Source organism: Budorcas taxicolor, chromosome 7 (assembly GCF_023091745.1).
Source record: "Budorcas taxicolor isolate Tak-1 chromosome 7, Takin1.1, whole genome shotgun sequence".
Lineage (NCBI taxonomy): Eukaryota > Metazoa > Chordata > Mammalia > Artiodactyla > Bovidae > Budorcas > Budorcas taxicolor.
Genome location: NC_068916.1, coordinates 45,420,168 through 45,446,267, shown reverse-complemented (window position 1 = coordinate 45,446,267; position 26,100 = coordinate 45,420,168). Strand labels below are relative to the sequence as shown.

General features: G+C 40.3%; 1 protein-coding gene across 1 annotated transcript; it reads left to right on the top strand.

Annotated features, from left to right (window-relative positions):
* The first annotated feature begins 718 nt into the window (after positions 1–718).
* Positions 719–24,662, top strand: PPP2CA (protein phosphatase 2 catalytic subunit alpha). The gene is made up of 7 exons (XM_052644398.1): positions 719–1,045; positions 14,688–14,897; positions 19,853–20,026; positions 20,550–20,639; positions 21,137–21,298; positions 22,758–22,876; positions 23,894–24,662. The coding sequence occupies exons 1-7, from the start codon at positions 944–946 to the stop codon at positions 23,964–23,966; spliced, it is 930 nt and encodes a 309-aa protein (XP_052500358.1). The 5' UTR covers positions 719–943; the 3' UTR covers positions 23,967–24,662.
* The last annotated feature ends 1,438 nt before the right edge of the window (positions 24,663–26,100 follow it).

Sequence of the window (26,100 nt, the reverse complement as noted above, 5' to 3'; positions counted from 1 at the left end):
GGGAGAGCCTTCGCGGCGCGTGCGGAGCCAGGAATGCTACGAGGCCGCAGCTATTGGGCCGGAAGAGACATCCAGGCTTGGGGACAGGTGTGTGCGGGGGCGAATCAGGTGCTCCGCGCGGCCTTCCCCGGACAGGTATACCCTCCTTCGCCTACGAGTGACCTAATTAGAAGATGCCGACCGCGCCCGGAGGAGGAAGTGGCTACTCCAACCACGCTACCACTCGGCGCCCATTCTTGCCCCCAAGATGCAAGAATTCCACGCAATTTCAGTACTGTTGTATCATGCAGGAGCCATGCGATCGCATTTCTAGTTTCCTTAATTTGACTTTAGTCGCCAGGTGAAAAGCCGCGGGTACCACCTTAGGGAAAAAGTCTCCAGCTGCAAGGAGCCATCCTCCCATCCCAACCGCGCCTGCGCCACGTTCACGCCCGCGCAGCGCAGGATTTAGTGCTCTGGGATTAGCCTACTTCCCAGCAGCAAGCCAGGCCCCTGCCGGGTCTCGGACTTCCCTTCCCTCGGCCCCTCCCTGCTAGAGGACCACGCCCTAAAGGCCAAGGTGCCTCAGTAACCAGCGGGCGGCTTTGCGCCTGCGCGTCGAGCCCTACCTCGCGAGTCTGGCGGCGGATCGTGGCTGGCGCAGCTCCGGTCCCGGCCCTTCTACCCCTCCGCACCCTGCCGCCTCCTGACGCCGGGCGTGACGTCACCACGCCGGCGGCCGCCATTACAGAGAGCAGGGCTTCGGGGCTAGAGCGAGTGGAGGAGGGCAGGGGCCGGGGGCCGAGCACAGAGGGGCGAGCCAGAGGGCCAGCGCTAGCGCCGAGCAACCGCCAGTCCCCTCACAAATACCCCGGGAACCGGCGGCGGCGTGTGCGTGTGGCCCGTGTGCGGGCGGCGGCGCGGGAGGAGCGCGGAGCGGCAGCCGGTTCGGGCGGGTGGCATCATGGATGAGAAGGTGTTCACCAAGGAGCTGGACCAGTGGATCGAGCAGCTGAACGAGTGCAAGCAGCTGTCCGAGTCCCAGGTTAAGAGCCTCTGCGAGAAGGTGAGCTACATCTCGGAGGGGGAGCCGCGGCGGGCAGAGCCTTCCCGAGAAAGAGGCCGCCGTGGGGAGGGTGCAACATGGCGGAGGCCCCGGCCCCCGAGCCTCCCGGACCCGCGCCCGGCGCGGCCCGGAGGCGGCTCCCGGGCGACCCGGCGCCCCCTGCCTCCGGCGCAGGGATTGGTTGTCGCTGCCACGGCCGCCTAAAATGGCGCCGTTCACTCAACTCCGGGGCTTTAGAGCTTCCGTGCCTTGGCGCGGGGCGAGATGGCTGGGGGGAGCTAGACTCTGTGAGTCGGAGCTGGGGAAGGTTTAGGTAAAAGAACTTGGGTTCTATGGATTGGGAATGGGGCCTGGAACTCTTCTCTGAGGTGAGTAAGAGGCTTTTTACTGGTTCTCTGGCCTATTCTCAGGTCCAGAGCTGTCCAGAGGCTCCCCGAAAGGCAAGCTTGTAGACCAGATCCCAGGTCCTACCTAAAGGCCCCACAGTTTTAAGTACTGTCTTGGTTGTGTTCAACGCACCGAGCAGTCTCTTCTAGAGACTTAAGGTGTGTTTTCAAAGAATTTTAAGATGGATCTCTAACCTACGAATGTCAGGTGGTAGTTATAGGGAGGAGTGTAACTTCTTTTTCATAGTTGGAAGAAATGGAGAATTTGGTGAGTCATACTCCATAAGGAACTTTGGATTGGAAATCAAGTGTCGGTTTGTGATTTATATGCTGACTCAAATCGGGTAGTGTGAAACCCTTCTCTGAGCCTAACGTACTTGGCATTTTGCCATTTAGTTTTTAAATGAGCACCAAGAACTGTAAGAGCAGCAAATCTTGTGTCCGAGCTCCTTGTTGGAAAAATTGTGTATTTGTGACTTTAAATAGTGGTAGTAGTAATAATATATGTCGATTGAGCTTTTACTGTATTCCAGACATTGTGTTTAGTGTTAAAATAATTTATCTCACAGATGTTGAAATTGGAATGTTGTAGTCTGTTTCAGCAAGTGCATTTTAAGTTACCTAATCCGATTTCTTTTTCCCACGGAGTTGGGGACACAGGTAGCCTGTTGGATTTAAGTCCTATAATTCAGTTTTCTAAAGCAGAGGAAATGATGAGCTCCACCATGAATGCTTCAGCTTAACCTTCTCAAAATTATCTTTGCAGCATCTTATTTTAGTTCCACAGAATTGTGGGATGTCAGCCTTTCTGGAATAGTGAAGGTAATTATTAGACAGCAGTAATGCTGACTTGTGGTTTAATGTGAGTTTGATGTATATGCTCCTAAAACAGGCTGTTTCAGATACTATTCTGTGAGTAATTGCAATTTAAGTGAGTCTAATTCAGATTTGTTTATTCCCAAGCTTTGACAGAAACTGTTAGTTGTTGAGATGGCACGTCATCTCACCGAGCTGAATTTTAATAGTAACAGTGTCTTCTGTTGCTTCTTGATCCTTAATTCATGAGGATGACATTTGTTTTAAAGGCTTAGAAATAGACTTTTAAGGATCACTTAATGTATAATGTTAGGTCTTAGTGTTTAGGTACTACTGTAAGTGATGATTTTAATGACTTCTAGGGTTGAGTTCTTACTCTGTATAATGACTTTGAGTCAGCAGTTGGCTAGGTGACTAGTCATTTGCGTAGAAAACATTGCAAAAGAGCAGTGATGTAATTAGAAGCCCACCGAACTGTGCGACAGACCTGGACACTAGTCGTCTTTCTGCCACGAAGTAATTGTGTCTGACCTTGAGGCAGCCACTTCACTTGGTCCTCCTGTCTATAAGCTAGAATTAAAACAGATGTCCCAAGGTTCTTGCTAATCTGAGATAGTACAGTTCTATTTTAAATTAGTACTGTGTTTAAATATTGAAAACTTACTAAATATCCGTGACTGCTTGCTTTTATGAGAAGAATGAAAAATAATCATGCTTATCCTCAAGGAGACTGAATCTAGTTGGAAGTCAGTCGTAGGTGGACCACACAGGTAGAGTGTTCTTGTTGGAGACAACAGAAGATAATGCTGGAGTTACAGTGGGGTGCTGAAGCTTGATCTGTTTGGTAAATGGCCATTGTTCCCCACCCCTTTGTAAAATTTAGATGCGGTGAGATTAATCAGTTCATGCTTAATTCTCCATTGCTCATTTACTGCATCAAGATTTTAATTCTTAGAGCCAAAAAAAAAAGAAAAAATATTAAAAGCTAGATTTGTAAGTCTTGGATCCTTTCAGGGAGATACCATACAGCTTTCAAAATGTTTTTAACTTGTTAAGTATTCCAAGTCTTAGAGCTCTATTAATCTTTCAAGCTAAGTTAATTTGAAGGCAGCTTTTTAGGTAGATGAGACAAGTTAAAGTACATGACTTAAGATCTTTTGTACAACTCTTTTTAGTGAAAGAAAAAAGTTCTCTTTTCACCATTAATATTTGTATGACCGGTAGCACATCTAGTGAAGGCTACATATTTTGAAAACCTTGAAGGAAAAACTTTGATTAGTATTATAGTTTTGTTTTTTTTTTTCCCTTTTTGTTTCTAAAGAAAAGATACTTGGTGGGGATGGCTAATTCATAATTTCTTTGATTATAAGAAATGTGTGTATTTATAAACAACAGTGAATATGATCTTTATGCTTTTAACTAGTTAAGATCTTCTCCCCCCCAGGATGTGATCTATATCAAAGCCAAGGATGTTGTTGGGTGCCTAGCTCTAGTAAACAGTCTTGTTTTGTTCAGCAGTGGTTTCATTTGGGTATGATTTTTGGCTTTGTGCTTTCATGTCGTACCAAACTTGTGGAGAATGTTGTTTGTATCCAGAGGAGTTCTTTACCTAGGCATGCTATTTTCTATTGCTGTACAAGCACTATAAATAAAATGCAGTATGAGTCTTCCTTCTGGTTGGATGACCTGCAAAATACTTGACCAAGGTTAAATTCCTATATGAAATGGGTAATATTTTTGTGAGTCTGTGTGTGTGTTTAATATAAAAGGTTGTTTGACTTATTTTCATAAAGGTAATTTGAATATCAGAACAAGCAGCTGTGGGAGCAGCGTGATACAACGTACTATTTTCATCATACTGTCACATACACAGTTCTCTCAACAAGCTTATGAAACAGCTACCCTCATAGATGGAAACCACACCTCAGAAAGGTAGAGAGACTTGGCTACAGCGACTTCATTGAGATTGCCTAGTTTTATAGACTTTAAGCCCAATGTTCTAGTATTACTTCACAGCCTCCCTCTCTTCTGAGGTAGTGTTAATAATGAAAAATGCAGATGAATTGAGGCCAGACTGAATTGCAGAATCCTCAGCTGTGTAAAAGAAAGTATAATTTTTGTTCTGATTGCTTGAAAGCTGCCTATTCATGTCACATACTGTTGTCTCACTCTGTCCTGGAGGAGGAAACAGTAATTATTATTCAATATTGGATGTGGCTAACTGCATTTGCCTCTCAAATAAGATTAGTGAGGTGAAAACCCCAGTTCATTTTCTGTGTATTCTAAGATAGTGTAAGTCATGATCCAGAGAACGAGCTCTAAAATATTCTAATAAAGCATAACGGACATTTATATTGTTCATTACAGCTTGTTAAAATGCCTTTCTTTTTATCCTCATAGCTATCTTGATCAAGGCTGTTTGCCTGGGTGTATTTTGTGATCTTCCAGGCATGAGTCAGTAGTGCAGTTGTCTTTGAGTTGACTTAATGAGGAAACACCAAAAAGGTGAACAGTTCTTGTTGGACACACGTTTCCCCCCTCCCCCAACTCTGCCTTTGTTTCTCTGTCAGAATCAAGAGTTCTGTGTCTGCAAATATGGGCAGTAGAACTAAGGTGAAACTCATGCTATAAAAAGAATGATGGGCACTGGAAGAGCACTTGAGATAACTCTTGCTTGGTGTTCTTTTTCCTGGCTTTATTGTAAGTCAGGTTTGGCAGTTACCTGTGGAAGAGTATTTATTTAGTTTTGAGGAGATAAGCTTTAAGGAAAACCAGGAGACATTGGGTTTGGATTAATGTATGGTGGAGAGGCGTCTCTCTTGAGGGTGCTGAGAAGTAGGAAAAGTTATGTGTGGCATAGAATCAGCCCCCCTCCTTTTACTATTTTCTTTATATTTAGAGCTGTTTCTCTTATTTGCACCTTTTTTCCTTACCATTTCTCATTATCATCCTTTTATAAAAAAAACCTCAGCCTGCACTCCACTGGGCAAGTGAGATCTGAAATAGAGTATAACTGTGAAGGGGATTTCAACTTCCAGAGCAAAAATTGTAGAAGAGACTGAAGTGGAGAGAGGTCTGGTAGCCAGTAAATGGCTGGGGTGAGTGAGGTCTGAAAGGACTGTAAAAAGCAATCTAGGACTGACTGCTTAATTTTTTCACAGTACAGAGTTGCTGTTGCCCATTGATTTATTGGTATTGTGATTTGGAGTGGATGAACAAAGCAGCGTGCATCTGGGTATTTTCTAAACTATATGTGACCAGCTGACCAGTCACTCTGGCACACCCTGTCCCCACCTCTGCCTTAGTCATTCAGTTACTACCACCAATGGGAATTTTTACCTTTCTGTTGTCCAGAGGCCTGAAAGAAGATGGAGAACCTTTTTTCTAGAGTGCCCCTGAAAGATAAACATTAGATAACGTAGTCATGTAAAGTGTAGTTCACACAAGTTATGGAGTGTCAGTGATACTGGTAACTGTGACAGCGTACATTTGTTTTTGGAATACATTCAACCAAAAATTTTTATGCTCTCCTTATATGTACTATTTTCACTATTTAAGTTTGTCTAAATAGTGGTCGTGTTGTAGGAATTTGTTATTGCTCTGTAGCAGGGTTTGGGATTAGTCAGGAGGTTGAATTTGTAAGCTCCAGATAGGGAAGATTGTAGAATTTTTGTGCTATCACGTTAATTGTCTTTCTCTACTGCCCATCATCTGTAAACTAGCAATGTTGCCTGCTATCTGTTGGGGGGCTTTGACTTCCAATAAAAAAGCTTTTTAGTGATGAAAGTGAAAGTCACTCCAGTCGTGTCCAGCTCTTAGCAATCCCATGGCTTGTACAGTCCATGGAATTCTCCAGACCAGAATACTGGAGTGGGTAGCCTTTCCCTTTTTCAGGGGATCGTCTCAACCTAGGGATCGAACCCAGGTCTCTTGCATTGCAGGCAGATTCTTTACCAGCTGAACCACAAGGGAAGCCCAAGAATACTGGAGTGGATAACCTATCCTTTCTCCAGCGAATCTTCTCTACCCCAGGAATCGAACAGGGGTCTCCTGCATTGCAGGCAGATTCTTACCAACTGAGCTATGAGGGAAGCCCTTTTTAGTGATGAAAAGAACTTTAAAGGTCCTCAAGGCTAAGTCACCTTTCATAGATGAGAGAAGAGAGCAGACTCAGTGAGGATGAATCTCATTCAGGATGGATTGTTGTGAAAATTTTTTAACTGTGTATATAGCAACATTTCTCAGTTTAGTAGATTAACATTTTTTTTCCTACGCAGAAACGATTGGGACTGTTTAATTCATACACATGGGTATGTTTGTTGCAAGTGAGGCATACTGCTTTAAAGAAAAGGTCAGGACTTCACTGGTGGTCCAGAGACTGGGAATCTGCTTGCCAGTGCAGGGAACACAGGTTCAGTCAGTCCCTGGTCTGGGAAGATCCCACATGCGTGAGGCAACTATTGAGCCTGCGCTCCACAACTGCTGAGGTCTGGGCGCCCTAGAACCTGTGCTGCCCAGCAAGAGAAGCCACTGCAGTTAGAAACTCGCACATACCGACAAAGAGTAGTTATTTCTCTAGTTGCTTGGGGCAGCTAGAGAAAGCTTGTGAACAGTCATAAATAAATAATTTAAAATATATATTTTTTAATGTTCATTTTGGTCAGAAGTAAGATGGTTATTTGACAGAAACAGATGGGAAAACATCACATATTCTCTTAATAGAATTTTAGGATTCCCCTCATCCCTGATCTTTTTCTTTCCATTAGACCCTAAATCAAAAAGCAAAGTGTGAAAGTGAAAGTTGCTCAGTTGTGTCCAAATCTTTGTGACCCCATGGGCTGTACAGTCCGCGGAATTCTCCAGTCCAGAATACTGGAGTGGGTAACCTTTCCCTTCTCCAGGGGACTTTTAAATACAGAATTTAAATCAAAAACAAGTGAAATATTTCGTAAAATATTAGCGGCATCTGATCAGTGTAATTAATGAAAGACTAAGTTTATGAAGAAAGATTTGGTAGTTGGAGATAATTAATTCAAGATTCATTTGCTTCTAGAACTTAGTAATATGTCCTACCTTATGTATGACACCAAAATAAAAATCTGGTCACGTATTTATCACGAACTTAAAAAAAAACCTTTTATATCCATAAAGACAGTATGAAGCAAAATGAAATTCTCTTAGGATATTGAAAAACTTCATCATTGCAAACTTATTGTGCTTTTTATTTTATATTTTGAAATATCTTTCCATGCCTCACCAGGATACCTAACATGATTGTTTGATTATTTATTTTCACTCCTTAATTTTTTGGTCATTCTGAGCAGTATGCAAGATCTTCCCTGCAGTAGAAGCATGGAGTCTTGAAAAATACTTTTCAGATGTCTTTAATTTTTCACTTAAACTGAGAAGTAAAATTCAAAAATTACTCTCTTGTTTGCTTCTCATGTCTTTATGGCTATATTGGTAGAAGATGTATTCAACTGATTAAAATACGAAATGTTAAATTTACTTGAACTAGAGTTCTAATGAACACTAGAATTACCAGATTTTTAGTAGAAAGAGATCTAGTTTGTGTGGACACATTGTATAGGAGGAGAAATAACCTGCTGCTATATAAACATGGAATAAAAAGTCTGAACTCTTAAATGAAAAGTGTCAGTTAAATCAGAAGATAACACTTCATATCTGAAATAGCTGAGAATGGGTATGGTCTTCCATTTATTACTGCATAACAAGTTGGGCAGTAGTTGGTCCAGTAGTACATAGAAAACAAAAAATGTCAATTCTGTAATGACAACTGAAAATTTCCTGAAAGAAAATGATTCAAATAATAATACCTGTATAGATCTGTTCAGGAGCATATTATACAACAGTTTACATTGATCATTATCGTGCTATAGGAAACTGGATCAGTATTCAGAACTTTAGGACACAAATTGAGATGGTGGCCACTTGTAAACTGGAAGGGAATACAAAGAAATGAAAATAGCTTTTGTAGGTATGGTAAAATTGAGAAGGCCATATTCTTACAGGTTAACCACTGAAATGAAACAATCTCTTAGGATTTTATTGTTTTCCAGTCATTTTATACAAAGAATGTTTACACTGTAATCACTGTATTTTTAAATGTTTTCCTTGATGTAATAATAAAATGCATAAATACATTGTCTGTTTTTTATTTAAAATGTAAAAAGGCACAAATGTGTTGCATAGCTTTTTCTGCTGTGTAAATTACATAAAAATGATATCACTATTGTATATCTATCTGTTGATCTATTTTCAGTCTGATTTGTTTGCAATTTCACATTGTTATGGTGGTTAGGGATAGTCCATATCTAAGAATATGAAACTATAAAAAATATAAAAGTCTGTAGGTCATTGACCTTATTACCTGATGGTTTTATAGTAGGTTGAAAATAAAATGAGATTTCTGAATCTGAACTCAGAATGCTGAGAGGATATTTATAATAAGTTAATGTTCCTGAACGTTACTGTCCTTTGGGTGAATCTTTAAGTTTTAAAATTTTAGGACATGTAAAAAATTTTAACTTTCTACAGTTACTTGTGATAAGCTCTTATTAAATGGAATAACTTGTTTCAGTTTTGACTTAGTTCTGGGAAGGTACTTACCTTGAATTAATTTATATCCATCTGTATCATTTGACTGAATTTCAGTAGGGGTCCAATAAAGCAATATGGTGCTAGTTACACTATTTTTTAGAACTTGATCTTCATTCTTTTTTCAAATATTAATTATATTAGCTGAGACTGAAGTTCTTGAGAAATGTTTTAGGGGAAATAGAAGTTTGGGAGGGGTGTTGCTTTGCTTCTGTGAATAATTCAGATGACCTGAGGCTTTAAGTTTTGGGAGTTAGAATACCATGAGAGTGAAAAGGTAATTATTAAAATTTTTTAAAATGTTTAATGTTAATTAAGTTACCTTGAAAGTCTGGTTCTGCCATTTACTTTGAGTATTAAACCAGAGAGTTGAGGTTGTATACCTGTCTTTGAAACTGGTGGTTAGTAAAGGCTTGGACGCGAAAGGTGGTGACTCATTAGAGGTCCCTTTGGGTGACCCGTAGAGGGGGATTCTGTTAGGTGCTTCTGGGATTTATAAGGCCTGTCTCCTTGTGATAGCACAGCTTCTCTCAGACATTTCCATGATTAGTTTTCCTGACTGTAGAATAATCTTTAACGAGACGTCTGCAGTCTTTTTTGTTGTGCTGTTCTGGGAATTTCATCTTTTTGTGTCGTGATCATCTGAGAGCTGGTAAATTGAGAATTTTTTTAAGTGTGTTTTAAACTGGTCCTTCGTAAGCTTGAATATTTTTTACAATATACTTAATAGTTGGCTGGATTGCATCTGATATATACTACTGATTTATTCAGGATTTAATTATAATTTTTCTGGTCTAAAATTTGCTGGGGAGGGAGGAGCAAGCTTTGACTTTCCCAGGGTAAGAGTGTTCACTTTATCTATACCGTGGCCTTTCCTTTTCGGAGGACAGTGTGGTAGTGTCAGCATAAAAATAGTACAAACTGCTGCATATGCTCATAGGTCCACTTCTTGGAATCTTCTTTCAGGAAACATGCCTGGATATGGATACAAGGGAGCAGGTACTGGGATATACATTTCAGTAAACACACCTTTTATCCTAATTCTTCAGGAAGTACTTTTACTTCCAGTGTGAGAAATTGACCTGGTCTGTATGTGTGTGCATTATGAACTCTGAGGAGGCTGCTTTTCCCTTAATACTGTTTCTAGTTTAAAAATGCAAAGAAAACTATTATGTTTCTGTGGGAATATAATATGTATATAAATTTTTTAAATAAGATTTCAGAAGGATATACCTCAGAATGCTATGGTTGGTTATTTTGCCCAAGAAAAGTAGAATTCTGGAGAGTGGTCAGAAGGGACATTTAGTTTTATCTGCTGCTAAAATTTTTTTTCAAGAATGTATTACTGTTGGGACTTTCCTGGCAGCCCAGTGGTTAAAGACTTTGCTTTCCAGTGCAGGGGGGTGTGGGTTGGATTCTAGTCAGAAAGCTAGGTTCCCACATGCCTAGAGGTATTAAAAAAAAAAAAAAGAAACATAGAACAGAAGCAATATTATAACAAGTTAAATAAAGACTAAAAAATAAAATTGAAGGTAGATACAATGTTTATCATTGTGATTTATCTAAATTGAAATACCTAAAAGGAACAAATAGCATTTAGACTTTTCTTTTATGATTTGAATAGAAATTTTGAGTAGATTATAAGGGATTTAAGGCAGTTACAAGCTCAGCTCCATGCTCTCTGATGACCTAGATGGGTAAGATGGGGAGTGGGGTGACGGGAAGGGGATTTATGTATACATATAGTTGACTCCCTGGTGGCTCAGACAGTAAAGAATCCGCCTGCAGTGCTGGAGACCTGGGTAGATCCCTGGGTTGGGAAGATCCCCTGGAGGGAGGGCATAGCAACCCACTCCAGTATTCTTGTCTGGAGAATCTCCATGGACAGAGGAGCCTGGCAAGCTACAGTCCAAGGGGTCACAAAGAGTTGAACATGACTGAGCGACTAAGCACAGCACACTTAGCTGATTCACTTCCCTGTATGGCAGAAACTACACAACATTGTTAAGCAATTATACTCCAGTTTAGAAACAGTAATATATCACAGGAAATAATATTTTTTAAAAGGCAGTCATTAATGACAGCTTTTTAACATTCATATAGACTGTAATCTTGCAGGTATTAAGTGTCAAGGTGTATTTTAAAATTTAACTTCTGGTGAAAATAAGTGTGGTAACATCAAGGTAAGAGTTACATGGGTTTAAGTAGAACCTATCATTTCATTCATAGTATATACTGAGGACCTCCCAGGTGGCTCAGTGGTAAAGAATCCACCTGCAATGCAGGAGACCCAGGTTCAGTCCCTGGGTGGGAAAGATTCCCCTGGAGGAGAACAGGGCAACCCAGTCTAGTATTCTTGTCTCGAAAATCCTATAGACAGAGGAGCCTAGCAGACTTGAGACCATGGGGTTGCCAGGAGTCAGACGCAACTTGGCGACTGAGCACGTGTGTATATACTAGGTGCTGATAACATTAGGCCCGGTATTCCAAATATTTAATAATAGAATATTCTTCTTTTCAGTAATAATGAGTTGGGAAGTTGGAATTACTCTAGGGAGATAGAGTATATGTATTTCTTAAGAAATGCCTCTTTTTGAAACAGAATTTTTTTCTAAATTTAAAAATGTTAGATCAAACTAATTAACATTTCTATGTCAGTGGTTGATAAGTGTCCTGAAATAGTCTCCCCAGAATGTTCGGGGACTTCAAAATAGTTCTTAAGCTTGACTGCACCCAAGAAAGCATAGGGTAGGGAAGGAAGACTTATTCTTACTTGGATCCCGCCCACGAAGATTCTGACTTAATTGGGAGAAGTAGAGGTTGGACATCTGAATATTTTTAAAGGTTTTCTTTTTTTTAATATAAATTTATTTATTTTAATTGGAGGTTAATTACTTTACATTATTGTATTGGTTTTGCCATACATCAACATGAATCTGCCACAGATATACAGAATCTGCCACAGATATACGTGTTCCCCATCGTGAACCCCCCTCTCTCCTCCCTCCCCGTGCCATCCTGAAAGGTTTTCTGAGTGATTTTTTAAATGTGTTGCTAAGGTTCTGTATCACTTCCTTAAAACCAGTCTGTAGGGGGACTTCCCTGGTGGTCTAGCAGTTAAAAATACCCCTGCCACTGCAGGGGATGTGGGTTCCCTGGTCCGAGAAAGTTGTACATGCTGCAGGGTAACTAAGCCCATGCTCCCAACAAGACAAGCCACTGCAGTGAGAAGCCCTGTCACTGCTTCAGGAGCGTAGCCGCCACTCACAGCTGGGGAAAGCCCATGCACAGCAACCCAGTGCAGCAGCAAGTAAATCAGTCCTTGACATCCACGGTTGCTGCTCACAGTGTAGTGAGCAGTGACACATTGGCCACAGTCCCCTCCCTGAGAAAGTCTTGTACCTTCTGTAGTAGCTCTCCCAGGTGGATGTGTTCTGCCTCCTTTTACTTGAGAATAAAATCCCCCCTGTTTGTCAGGCTTCTGTCTTCAACCTAGATACTTGGGCTTTTTTCTTTACAGCTGTTATCTGTTGTTTCTTCATTATCCAGAGAACTTGGGTAGCATTTTCTAAGCCTCTACTTATGCCATTGTCCTGGGAGACATTCAGGGCTCTCCCTGAAGACGCCAGTACCTATCCAGTATCTCAAAATAAGTTCTTGATTCTCTCAAAATAAGAAGTGCCTTCTACATCTGGGGCATTGTTCTAGTGAAGTGCTGTGTGGACAAGCAGTCCCCAACCTTCTGACATCAGGGACCGGCTTTATGGAGGACTATTTTTCCATAGAGGAGGCTAGTTTTGGGATGATCCAAGCATGTTACATTTATTGTACACTTCATTTTTATTATTATATCAGCTCCACCTCAGATTATTAGGCATTAGATCCCAGAGGTTGGGGACCCCTGGTGTAGATGGTGGATAAAGTGAATCTGGTGATAATTTTTAAGCTGTCACTTTGATTGTTCCATGGAAAGTAAATTGGAAGAGGAAGACTAGAAACAGGGAGATCATTGTGGAGGCTAACAGTAATCCAGGTGAAGTGATGGCCATTTGGATCAGGATGTTGACAAAATATGTAGAAGCATATGGATTGAGATATGTTTTGGAAGGAGTCACGCAAGACTTGTTTGTCGTTTGGTCCCTCAGTACTGGTGGGTGACCTTTAAGCTCTACTCCACCTCAGGTATCCACAGTCATACCTCTGCTTCTGAAATCCTAAATTCACTCATCAGATCATCTGTCTGTTGGATCTTTGTTTTGCTACTACTTTAAATAGACTTGTTTTCAGTCCATATCCATGCTCTGTTCTCCCCCTGTATTTACTACCTGGATGACCAGCTGTCATTGTGGTTTGCCTGGATGCAGCTGAGGTGTTTCCTGGGCTTCAGGACTACCAGTGCTAAAGTCAGGTTGCCCTCACCTTAGTCTGCCCTTGTCTCTGTTTTTCCATACTGTGCTATAACCATGTTAACCTTTCCTGGTTAATTCCTTGGACTTTCATAGATCTCTTTTTGCATCTGCTAATTGTAATCATTCCCCAAATCCCCCTCACCAACCCTGGCTTGAGAATGATCTGTCTTACTCACTATACCTCCAGGGACTAGCATGGGGTCTGGCACAAAGTATCACTCATAGTCGAGCAAATGAGTGGTCATCTCCCAGTCACTCCATAGTTTTTAGCATACAGTAACGGGAAGATCCCCTGAGGAAGGGAATGGCAACCCACTCCAGTATTCTTGCCTATAAAATTCCATGGACAGACCATGGGGTTGCAAAGAGTCGGACATGACTGAGAAACTAACACAAGTGATTAATAAATGTGTGTTGCAAATAAATGAAAGAGTTTCTACTGAGTGGAATATTATGTTACTCTTAAAACTAATGTTTGGAACTTCCCTGGTTGTCCAGTGGTTAAAATTCTGCCTGGCAGTGCAGGGGACATAGGTTTGACCCTGGTCCTGGAAGATCCCACATGCTGAGGAGCAATGAAGCCCCTGTGCCACAACTACTAAGCCTACACATTCTAGGTCCCTCACGCCCCAGCTGCCAAGCCTGTGCTCCACAACCAGAGAAGCCGACACAGTGAGAAGCCTGCACACTGGAATGAAGAGAAAGCCCATGCGTGGCAAGGAGGACCCAGCACAGCCAAAAAGATGATAATTAATCAGCAAGAAGTCAAGATGAAAATTGAGTTTTCCTGTCTTTTTTAAAGTAATGTTTGAATGTGTGGTTACATGGGGAAATGCATAGGATGCTAGTTTTCTAAAAGCAGCATAAAAACCATGTATATTGAATAGTCACAGTTGTGAAACAGTCAGTTTGTACTTTGATATTAAGAGGGTAAAAACAAAAACAAAATGCAAAGTTTTAATATCTTCCCCATAATCTTTTTTAAATAAAGTAGGGCCAAGAAATCTCTCCACATAGCCTGAAATCCTAGAGTACATTGTAGTTAGAACTCGAACGCTGAGGAACTAGGTACCTGAGTGTCTTGTTCGATATGACTGCTAATAATGATCTCTTTAGCATTTAGTTAGATGGCAACCGATAGGCCTAAAACTTGTGGTGCTGATGGGAAGAATGGGACTGTGCACCTTGATGCATGTTTTTCCTAGAATCAGGGATGAGATAGCTGTTGGATAGATTTTAGGCATGTCTTGTCCTTTTATTTTGATGGGGTCATAATTATCTGCCTATTCATCTTATGCTGAGCTGTCTTCTAAAGCTGTATTAAGTGCAGCTTGTATCTTAAGTGTAGCTAAACATATCTTTGTTTATGTTGTTTAATGCTAAGTGTCTTGGTTTATTTTTCTCCATCTGTAGGCTAAAGAAATCCTGACAAAAGAATCCAATGTGCAAGAAGTTCGATGTCCAGTCACTGTCTGTGGAGATGTGCATGGGCAATTTCATGATCTCATGGAACTGTTTAGAATTGGTGGCAAATCACCAGATACAAATTACTTGTTTATGGGCGATTATGTTGACAGAGGATATTATTCAGTGGAAACAGTTACTCTGCTTGTAGCTCTTAAGGTAATTTCAATTTTATATTTGAGCATTTTGAACTGGATATGACAGCCCTCTTAAATGTCCTTTTTCCCCCCCAATGATTTGTGGTCTTCTCTATCTGTACGTTAGATTTTAGAATAATCTCCACATTTAGGAATCTAGATATTCAGGTTTGGGACTTAATAAATATGTCTATATCTTCATTCTGAATGTGAGGGAATGGTACAGAATATAAAAACGAATTATTTTCTAAGGAAAACAATGCCTCAGTCAGATGATTATAAAATGCTAGAGGGCTGATTAAATAGAAGTTTTATTTAATAAATTGGAGTTAGAACAGGTAATAGAATTAACCTTTGTAGATATTTTTGAAGCATATTCACTACCAGAGCAGCACATTTCCAGTATTGGCATGTTTATATCCCCTGACACAACAACCGTGTAACTAAATTGTACTGAGGAAGAAGTTTTAAGAGGAAAGAAGCTTTGTGTGTATGAAAACGTAAATTGTAGCATTATCTTTAATTCAGAGAAGGAATTGATATAAATAACAGTAAGTGAATATCTAAGGTATGGCTTATCTCAGTGGAGTACTTTGCAGGTGTTAGACATGACATGATAATCTAGTACAATAGAAATGATAAAGAAAACGAGCTGTTTTATACCAGTTGTAGCTTTGGGAAATATGAGATTTGAAGGTAAAACATAAAATGGTAGAAAACATTTTAGGATAACCTTTCACTTAAATTATTAGGCTTTTCTTTTGGGAAGATAATTTTATTAAAGAATATGTAAAAATGGTAAGATGACTGACACCATTTTCTAGTATTGGAGGAGCACTGAGATGTGGTTTTGGCAAAAACTGAATTTTGAGCACTTGACAGAAATGTAACTGTTGATGAAGCAACTAGTCTGAATCATGTAAAGTGCTGCAAAACATTTTCGGAGGTCTTTATGTTCTGCATCTGTAAATTGAAGGAGTAGAATTAAATGATGGAAAGTTTCTGCAGTGACTGTAGATGCTATGAAAGCAATCTTGCAAGCTAACCTATACTTAAAGCCCAAGATGCTCCTAATGCTCAGAGGAAGAATAAATATACTGCCTTTTAAGAATTCATGTTTGGGGCCTCCCTGGTGGCTCATTGGTAAAGAATCTGCTTGCCAGTGGTGCAGGGGACACCGATTTGATCCCTGGCCCATGAAGATCCTGTGTGCTGCAGGACAGCTTTCCCGGTGTGCCAACAGTACTAAGTCAGTTAGAGCCTGTGAGCCACAACTCCTCAAGTCTGCGCACCCTAGATCCCATTCTCTGCAACAAGAGAAACTACTGTAGTGAGAAACCCATGCGCCTAGAGAGTAGTTCCTGCTTGGTGCAACTGGAGAAGGCCTATGTGTGCAGCAACAAAGACCCAGTGCAGCCGTAAATAAATAAAGTTTTTTTTTATGGTGTTTGTGTTATGAACTGAATTTGCCACTACCACCTCTTCCCCAAATTCATGCTGCATCCTAACTCCAATACCTCAGAATACCTAGCTGTATTGGAGATGGGGCCTTTGAAGAGGTAATTAAGGTAAAATGAGATCATATGGGTCCCCCCTAACCCAGTATGGCTGGTGTCCTTACAAGAGGAGATAGAGCACAAAAACAGTGGGAAGATGATGAGAAGAAACGTGGAGAAGATGGCCATTTCTTAGCCATGGAGGAGAGACCTCAGAAGAAACCAGCCCTGCTAACACCTTGATCTTGGACTTCTAGCTTCTAGAACTGTGAGGAAATAAATTTCTGTTGCTTGAATTCAGACTTAAATTGAAGAAAGTAGGGAAAACCACTAGACCATTCAGGTATGACCTAAACCAAATCCCTTATGATTATACAGTGGAAGTGAGAAATAGACTTAAGGGACTAGATCTGATTGATAGAGTGCCTGATGAACTATGGACAGAGGTTCGTGACATTGTATAGGAGACAGGGATCAAGACCATCCCCATGGAAAAGAAATGCAAAAAAGCAAAATGGCTGTCTGGGGAGGCGTTACAAGTAGCTGTGAAAAGAAGAGAAGCGAAAATCAAAGGAGAAAAGGAAAGATATGAGCATCTGAATGCAGAATTCCAAAGAATAGCAAAAAGAGATAAAAAAGCCTTCCTCAGCGATCAGTACAAAGAAATAGAGGAAAACAACAGAATGGAAAAGACCAGAGATCTCTTCAAGAAAATTAGAGATACCAAGGGAACATTTCATGCAAAATGGGCTCAATAAAGGACAGAAATGGTATGGACCTAACAGAAGCAGAAGATATTAAGAAGAGGTAGCAAGAATACACAGAAGAACTGTACAAAAAAGATCTTCACAACCCAGATACTCAACGATGGTGTGATCACTCACCTAGAGCCAGACATCCTGGAATGTGAAGTCAAGTGGACCTTAAAAAGCATCACTATGAACAAAGCTAATGGAGTTGATGGAATTCCAGTTGAGCTATTTCAAATCCAGAAAGATGATGCTGTGAAAGTGCTGCACTCAATATGCCAGCAAATTTGGAAACCCTGGCAGTACCCACAGGACTGGAAAAGGTCGGTTTTCATTCCAATCCCAAAGAAAGGCAATGCCAAAGAATTCTCAAACTACTGCACAATTGGACTCATCTCACATGCTAGTAAAGTAATGCTCAAAATTCTGCAAGCCAGGCTTCAGCAATACGTGAACCGAGAACTTCCAGATGTTCAAGCTGGTTTTAGAAAAGGCAGGGGAACCAGAAATCAAATCGTCAACATCTGCTGGATCATGGAAAAAGCAAGAGAGTTCCAGAAAAACATCTATTTCTGCTTTATTGACTATGCCAAAGCCTTTGACTGTGTGGATCACAATAAACTGTGGAAAATTCTGAACAAGGTGGGAATACCAGACCACCTGCCCTGCCTCTTGAGAAACCTATATGCAGGTCAGGAAGCAACAGTTAGACCTGGGCATGGAACAACAGACTGGTTCCAAATAGGAAAAGGAGTACGTCAAGGCTGTATATTGTCACCCTGCTTATTTAATTTATATGCAGAGTACATCATGAGAAACGCTGGGCTGGAAGAAGCACAAGCTGAAATCAAGATTACTGGGAGAAATATCAGTAATAACCTCAGATACGTAGATGACACCACGCTTACGGCAGAAAGTGAAGAACTAAAAAACCTTTTGATGAAAGTGAAAGAGGAGAGTGAAAAAGTTGACTTAAAGAAAGCTCAACATTCGGAAAACGAAGATCATGGCATCTGGTCCCATCACTTCATGGGAAATAGATGGAGAAACAGTGGAAACAGTGTCAGACTTTATTTTTTTGGCCTCCAAAATCACTGCAGATGCTGATTGCAGCCATGAAATTAAAAGACGCTTACTCCTTGGAAGGAAAGTTATAACCAACCTAGATAACATATTAAAAAGCAGAGACATTACTTGGCCAACAAAGGTCCGGCTAGTCAAGGCTATGGTTTTTCCAGTGATCATGTATGGATGTGAGAGTTGGACTGTGAAGAAAGCTGAGCGCCAAAGAATTGGTGCTTTTTAACTGTGGTGTTGGAGAAGACTCTTGAGAGTCCCTTGGACTGCAAGGAGATCCAGCCACATCCTAAAGGAGATCAATTCTGTGTGTTCATTGGAAGGACTGCTGCTGAAGCTGAAGCTCCAATACTTTGGCCACCTCAAGTGAAGAGTTGACTCCTTGGAAAAGACCCTGATGCTGGGAGGGACTGGGGGCAGGAGGAGAAAGGGATGACAGAGGATGAGATGGTTGGATGGCATCACCGACTTGATGGACATGAGTTTGGGTAAACTCCGGGAGTTGGTGTTGGACTGGGAGGCCTGGCATGCTGCGATTCATGGGGTCGCAAAGAGTCAGACACAACTGAGCGACTGAACTGAACTAAGCCTTCTAATCTCTGTGATCTTGTATGGTAGTTCTAACAGACTTAATACAGGGGAAAGGAAACTTCAGCAAATAATGCTGGAACAGTTGGGTATCCGTATGCAAAAAGGTAACTTAAGCTATCTCATACTGTACAGATGGGTCAAAATTAATCAGAGGTCTCAGTCTGAATTACTAAAACTGAAAATTCTAAAATAATACATAGAAGAAAATTATTTTTGTATCCTTGGGTTTGACAAAGATGATTTAAGTATGCTACCAAAAGCACAGTCCATTAAAATGCTGATAAACTGGACTTCCATCAAATTGATTTTTTTTGTTCTTAAAGAGATACCACTAGAAAAAGTGGTTTTCATGGGTAAGGCTAGTCATACCAAGTGTTAATTTGTTGAAGATACATTAGAACCATAGGAATCCACCCAAGAGAATTGAAAGCGTATATGCATACAGAAATTTCTTACATGGCAGTAGGATCATAGAAACATTATTCACAATAGCCTTAAACTGCAGACAGTCCAGATGTTCAGCCAGCTGATGAATAAAAAGCCAGAGCAGTGTAGTCATGCAATGGAATGCTGTGCAGCAGTAAGAGACAAACCACTAATCAATGTACAGATGAGTCTCAAAAATACTCTGCTAAGGTAAAGAAGCCAAACAACAAAAAACTGCCTTTTGCATGGTTTCATTTCTATGAAATTTCTAAAGAAAGCAAATCTCAAGAGAGTGGGAATTGGAAATGATTGCAAACAGGCGTGAGGGATCTTTGGGTTAATGGAAGGGTTCTAGAACTGGATTGTAATGGTTGTATAACTAATAAAAAAACCTCATGGATGGGATTTTGCAGCTGATGATTATGCTTGACATAAAGTCGGTGGTAGTGAGATGGGGTTGGCAGATATCCCGTGGGATAAATATCTGTAGGTGTGATTTCACTTCTGTGTGATGTGAGAGTGTAAGATATTTTTTCCAACAAAATTGGAACTCTGTATTTTCCTGTAGAATGTTTGCTGGGTTGTGACTTGGTTTTTGAAGGAGCCAGCTGTTCACGTTTTCCACTTTTTTGTTTCAGGTTCGTTACCGTGAACGTATCACCATTCTTCGAGGAAATCATGAGAGCAGACAGATCACACAAGTATATGGTTTCTACGATGAGTGTTTAAGGAAATATGGAAATGCCAATGTTTGGAAGTATTTTACAGACCTTTTTGACTATCTTCCTCTCACTGCCTTGGTGGATGGGCAGGTATGTAAGTCTTCTTAAAGCTTACGTTGCTAATTATTTTCAGGCATCTGCTTTCTTAACATTTAGGTGCCAGTAACTTATTTTTCCATCCTCAAGTCCTTCTGGGCCCTTATTTTGTGAGGGGCACTGAACCACGGAGTAGGGTGGAAGATACAGCCCATCCATCCTCTTAGGCTGTTTCTGGACATGTTGGGGAGATGTAATTAACCATTTTCTGGTCCCAGTAGACAAGTGCACAGAGAAATTTCAAGAAAATTCTATGAGAAGGAAAATAATAGTCTATGATGAGGGTAAAGTCAAGATCTGATTGGAGTTTGGGTGCCTTAGGGATGGTTTATCAGGAAGAAAAAGTATATTCCATAGTTTACAGTGGGATGAAAGAAAGATCCTGCAGAAACAAGCCCAGTTCTGGGAGAACACAGAGACAGCAAGGGGGCTGGCTGAATGATGTGGGCTACTGTTTGCAGCTTAGTGTATAATGTTTATTTTAAATGAAGGTAATGTTGGAAATCTTTTTTTTCAGATCTTCTGTCTACATGGTGGCCTCTCACCATCCATAGATACACTGGATCACATCAGAGCACTTGATCGCCTACAAGAAGTTCCCCATGAGGTATTATTCTTTTTCTGATAATACAATTTTTTCTTTTCAGAAAATTTTAGAAAGAGGAACTGGTCTTAATTGTAACTTAGTTCATTTTATGTATTGTCTTGTTAATTCTCAAAAATCATCCCAGGTGGTGTGAGCACTCTCATTGACCCTATTCTTCAGAAGCTAGCATTAAGAAACCTGCCAAGATCGCGACAGCTCTGGGACTGGGTTTAGGACTGAGGTGGTGACTGTTTTCAGAGCATCTACTTTAATTACTATACTATTAGTTAGGGCTTGTTGCTGTTGGAACTCATTGGTGTAGGCTGTGCATCTTAAAGACATCTGGAAATAATTTCTTACTTATTTGACAAGGATATTTGACTATCTGCAAAACCTTTTACCAGTTTTGGCAAACACCATTCAACAAGTGACTTAGTAGGGTGCTTCTGATTAAATTACTAAGATCACATATTAACCAGTTTTCCAAGAGGTAGTCTAAAACTTTGCTTGCTTTTTAGGGTCCAATGTGTGACTTGCTGTGGTCAGATCCAGATGACCGTGGAGGTTGGGGTATATCTCCTCGAGGAGCTGGTTACACCTTTGGGCAGGATATTTCTGAGACATTTAATCATGCCAATGGCCTCACGTTGGTGTCTAGAGCTCATCAGCTGGTGATGGAGGTACGTTTATTCTTTGACATTGACTTGCTTTTTAAATAAACTTAAGGAAGATCTTAGAAAATTTTAAATTATATGGTATTAGTGAGAATATGCATGTATTTTTCTGATGAGTGTACCATTATAGCCTGAGCCTTTTTGATGAATGCACACTAGAATTAAAATCCCAAGCTTTTGGGACTTCCCTGGTGATCCAGTGGTTAAGAATCTGCTTTGCAGTGCAAGGAACACCCAATTTGATCCCTGGACCAGGAAGATCCCACATGCAGCAGAGCTAACAAAGCATGTCAGCTGCAACTAGAAAGCTGGAGTGCCTGGAGCCTGTGCTCCAGAACAGGGGAAGCCACTGCAGTGAGAAGCCTGAGTACCACAGCAGAGAGTAGTCCCAACTTGCTGCAACTAGAGAAAGCCCCCCCCATGCATCATCGAAGAACCTCCATAGCCAAAAAATAAACATAAATAAAATCTCAGGCTTTTGATCCAAATGTTAAAATGTTCTGAGATAATTTGTAATGACTGAGCAGTGCTTTTAAGGCTGGGAAAGTAAGATGGAGGAGATGGAAATATAACAAAAATCTCAATTTTATTACATATATTTAACATGCGTATATATGGAGGAGAGTTTGGCAAGAAATACACCCAAAATGTTTGAGTGATCCTTTGGATGGTAGGATTACAGGTGATTTAAAAGAAGAAACTAAAGGGAAAGCGGCTAAATTCTTAGGATAAAACATTGATTAAGCATACTTATAAAATTAGGATCCAGTTTAGATTTATACTAACACAACTCTGTAATTATCCATAAAGTCTGACTTTGCTTGGGATAGGGAAAGAAATTTGTGAACAGTACTTTAAAGTTACTCATACATTCAGGTGAACTTTGAGGGGATGAGGTTGGAGTTCCTAGAGTCATCTCTCGTTCGTGTCTGGGCAGTACATGTAATGCCTGTAATGACAGAATCAATAAGGTTCTGGTCTCCAGGAGTGGGTATCTGTCTATACAAGGAATGGCCATATACTCATTCTTATATCGTGTTTAGGGCTGTTGCAATAAGAAATGAGAGAGAAGTAGTTTATCCCTTTGAGATAGGTGGTTTTGTGTTTTGTTGTTGTGTTTTTAGGACTTTTCTTGAGTTCTGCATAGGGAGTTCCTAGTGGTCTAGTGGTTAGGATTCAGTGCTTTTGCTGCTGTGGCCTGGGTTCATTCCCTGATTGGGGAACTGAGATCCCACAAGCTGTGCGGCATGGCCAGAAGGTGGGGAGGGATCGTTGTACAGAGTATAGGAAATTATTAAATCATCCAGAAACAAAGCAGTACTTTTTAAAAAACCTTTCGGGGAAAAGGGCAAATCTATTTTCCTTCTTGAAGGGATTCACTTTTAGTTGTGTAAATAAAGGAGTAAAATAGAGTTGTTGTTTTTGTGTGTGTGTGTTTTTTTTTTTTCTGTTCTTTTCCTTGTAGGGATATAACTGGTGCCATGACCGAAATGTAGTAACGATTTTCAGTGCTCCAAACTATTGTTATCGTTGTGGTAACCAAGCTGCAATCATGGAACTTGATGATACTCTAAAATACTCTTTGTAAGTATTCACACCTGAGTAGTTGGTTACCATTACTTGAATATTTGTTTTTTGAATTTTAGTTTTTAGATAAGGCTATAATTAAGGTCCTATTATGTAAGTCATTGGATAGAAAAAAGTATAAAAATAGGGGAGGTTTAATAGTTCAAGAGTTTATGCTAAATCCAGATTCCAGATTTTTAGGTTTCCTTTGAAATACATGAACAGAAACCTAGACCTTAATATGAATTATTAGGATCTTAACTTTTAAACCTATACTTTTATGGTACAGTAAATAAATCCTGAGGATGAAATGATTATATATACAGTACCTTAGGCTCTTTAAAACTTGTTTAGTAGAATCTTTTCAAATGGTCTCAGAAGGAACCACAATGTATAGAAGCATGTCCTCTGGCTGATGTTGCCTTGGCTCTTTTGAGGAGGCATTCAGCTAGAAAGCGCATGTAAAATGCATGATAAGGCTATAATTAGGGTCCTATTATGTAAGTCATTGGATAGAAAAAAGTGTAAAAATGCACAAGAATGAAATGTACAGCGTGGGGAACAGTCGAATAATACAGTAATAACTTTGGTGACAGGTGGTGGTTAGACTAACATAGGTGACTCTTGCTGTGATTAATGTATAGAAATTTCAAAACAACATGTTACAGTGCTGCTGCTGCTAAGTCACTTCAGGCATGTCCAACTCTGTGCGACCCCATAGACAGCAGCCCACCAGGCTCCCCTGTCCCTGGGATTCTCCAGCAAGAACACTGGAGTGGGTTGCCATTTCCTTCTCCAATGCATGAAAGTGAAAAGTGAGAGTGAAGTCACTCAGTCGTATCCGACTCTTAACGACCCCATGGACTGCAGCCTACCAGGCTTCTCCATCCATGGAATTTTCCAGGCAAGAGTACTGGAGTGGGTTGCCATTGCCTTCTCCACTGTGTTGTACATCTGGAACTAAAACTGAGACTAATATTGATTTTAATTATCAGTACATTGATGTCTTAGAGCAAGTATGTCTTTGTTTTTCAGCTTGCAGTTTGACCCAGCACCTCGCAGAGGCGAGCCACATGTTACTCGTCGTACCCCAGACTACTTCCTGTAATGAAATTTTAAACTTGTACAGTATTGCCATGAACCATATATTGACCTAATGGATATGGGAAGAGCAACAGTAACTCCACAAGTGTCAGAGAATAGTTAACATTCAAAAAAACTTGTTTTCACATGGACCAAAAAGATGTGCCATATAAAAATACAAAGCCTGTCATCAACAGCCGTGACCACTTTAGAATGAACCAGTTCATTGCATGCTGAAGCGACATTGTTGGTCAAGAAACCAGTTTCTGGCATAGCGCTATTTGTAGTTACTTTGCTTTCTCTGAGAGACTGCAGATAAGATGTAAACATTAACACCTCGTGAATACAATTTAACTCCCATTTAGCTATAGCTTTACTCAGCATGACTGTAGATAAGAATAGCAGCAAACAATCATTGGAGCTTAATGAACATTTTTAAATATAAGTACCATAAGGCCTCCCCTCTACTTGTGAGTTTTAAAATCGTTTTGTTTATTTTCAGGGATACCGTTTAATTTAATTGTATGATTTGTCTGCACTCAGTTTATTTTCCCTTCTCAAATCTCAGCCTCATGTTGTTCTTTGTTACTGTCAGAACCTGGTGAGTTGTTTTGAATGGAACTGTTTTTTTTTTCTCCCTGCTGTAAGATGATGTTACTGCACAAGAGCACTGCAGTGTTTTTCATAATAAACTTGTGAACTAAGAGCTGAAAAAGTCAAATTTTAATTGTATCAATGGGCAAGACTGGTGCTGTTTATTTAAAAGATAACATCAATTGATAACTTTTAGAATCTGTAGAATTCTAGGAAAAAATAAAAATCAAGGCCACAACATAATCTCTCTCGTAACTCCTTGACATTCTTTAAATGAATTTCAGGACTTGTAGTCCAGATAGTATAATTTGTCACATTGCCCACATGCTTTTTGTGGATTCTTCTTCCTGTGTCTGCAAGAAAGGGAGGAAATCTGTGTGCTCCTTCAGTAAGACCTGATTGGAAAACCATATGAATCAAGATACAAGATGTTCACATTTTGTTGAAAGCATGTTTTCAGGTAGAGCTTAACAAACTAATGTGTCTACTTATCAGTCACTGCAGTTTCTGGTAATAAATATTGCTGTGTAACATGGACATTTTAAGATGATTGAGAGATTGGTCAGTTTTTAACAGATACTTGAACATTGCTTGTCACATGACCTTACAGTTAAATTGTCTCAGATAGGATATAGCTCTTAAAATATTTTCCTCTATTAATTTAAGTTCTTTAAATGATACTAAATCAAATGAAAAACTATTACTGGATCATGGTTTAGTGTTATGCACATTCACCCAAGGATAAAAATGGCATTTGAAAGGAAGTGGCAGTGATAAGCACATAATGAGTTCCCCCCAGCCTGTCTTTTATCCTTTGAATAGTATTAGGAAGTTGAAATAGATACTAATACTTGATAATACCAGGATAAATAAACGAGTTCAGTTTAGTCGCTCAGTCGTGTCTGACTCTGCGACCCCATGAATCGCAGCACACCAGGCCTCCCTGTCCATCACCAACTCCTGGAGTTCACTCAGACTCACGTCCATTGAGTCAGTGATGCCATCCAGCCATCTCACCCTCTGTTGTCCCCTTCTCTTCCTGCCCCCAATCCCTCCCAGCATCAGTCTTTTCCAATGAGTCAACTCTTCGCGTGAGGTGGCCAAAGTACTGGAGTTTCAGCTTTAGCATCGTTCCTTCCAAAGAAATCCCAGGGCTGATCTTCAGAATGGACTGGTTGGATCTCCTTGCAGTCCAAGGGACTCTCAAGAGTCTTCTCCGACACCACAGTTCAAAAGCATCAATTCTTCAGAGCTCAGCCTTCTTCACAGTCCAACTCTCACATCCATACATGACTACAGGAAAAACCATAGCCTTTACTAGATGGACCTTAGTCGGCAAAGTAATGTCTCTGCTTTTGAATATGCTATCTAGGTTGGTCATAACTTTTCTTCCAAGGAGTAAGTGTCTTTTAATTTCATGGCTGCAGTCACCATCTGCAGTGATTTTGGAGCCAAAAAACATAAAGTCTGACACTGTTTCCACTGTTTCCCCATCTATTTCCCATGAAGTGATGGGACCTGATGCCATGATCTTCACTTTCTGAATGTTAAACTTCAGGACACTT

Excerpts from the sequence above, each read along its gene's own strand:
- PPP2CA (XM_052644398.1), top strand. The coding sequence starts at position 944 with ATGGATGAGAAGGTGTTCACCAAGGAGCTGGACCAGTGGATCGAGCAG. Across the intron at positions 1,046-14,687 it reads TTAAGAGCCTCTGCGAGAAG|GCTAAAGAAATCCTGACAAA; the intron begins GTGAGCTACATC and ends CTCCATCTGTAG. Across the intron at positions 14,898-19,852 it reads CTCTGCTTGTAGCTCTTAAG|GTTCGTTACCGTGAACGTAT; the intron begins GTAATTTCAATT and ends TTTTTGTTTCAG.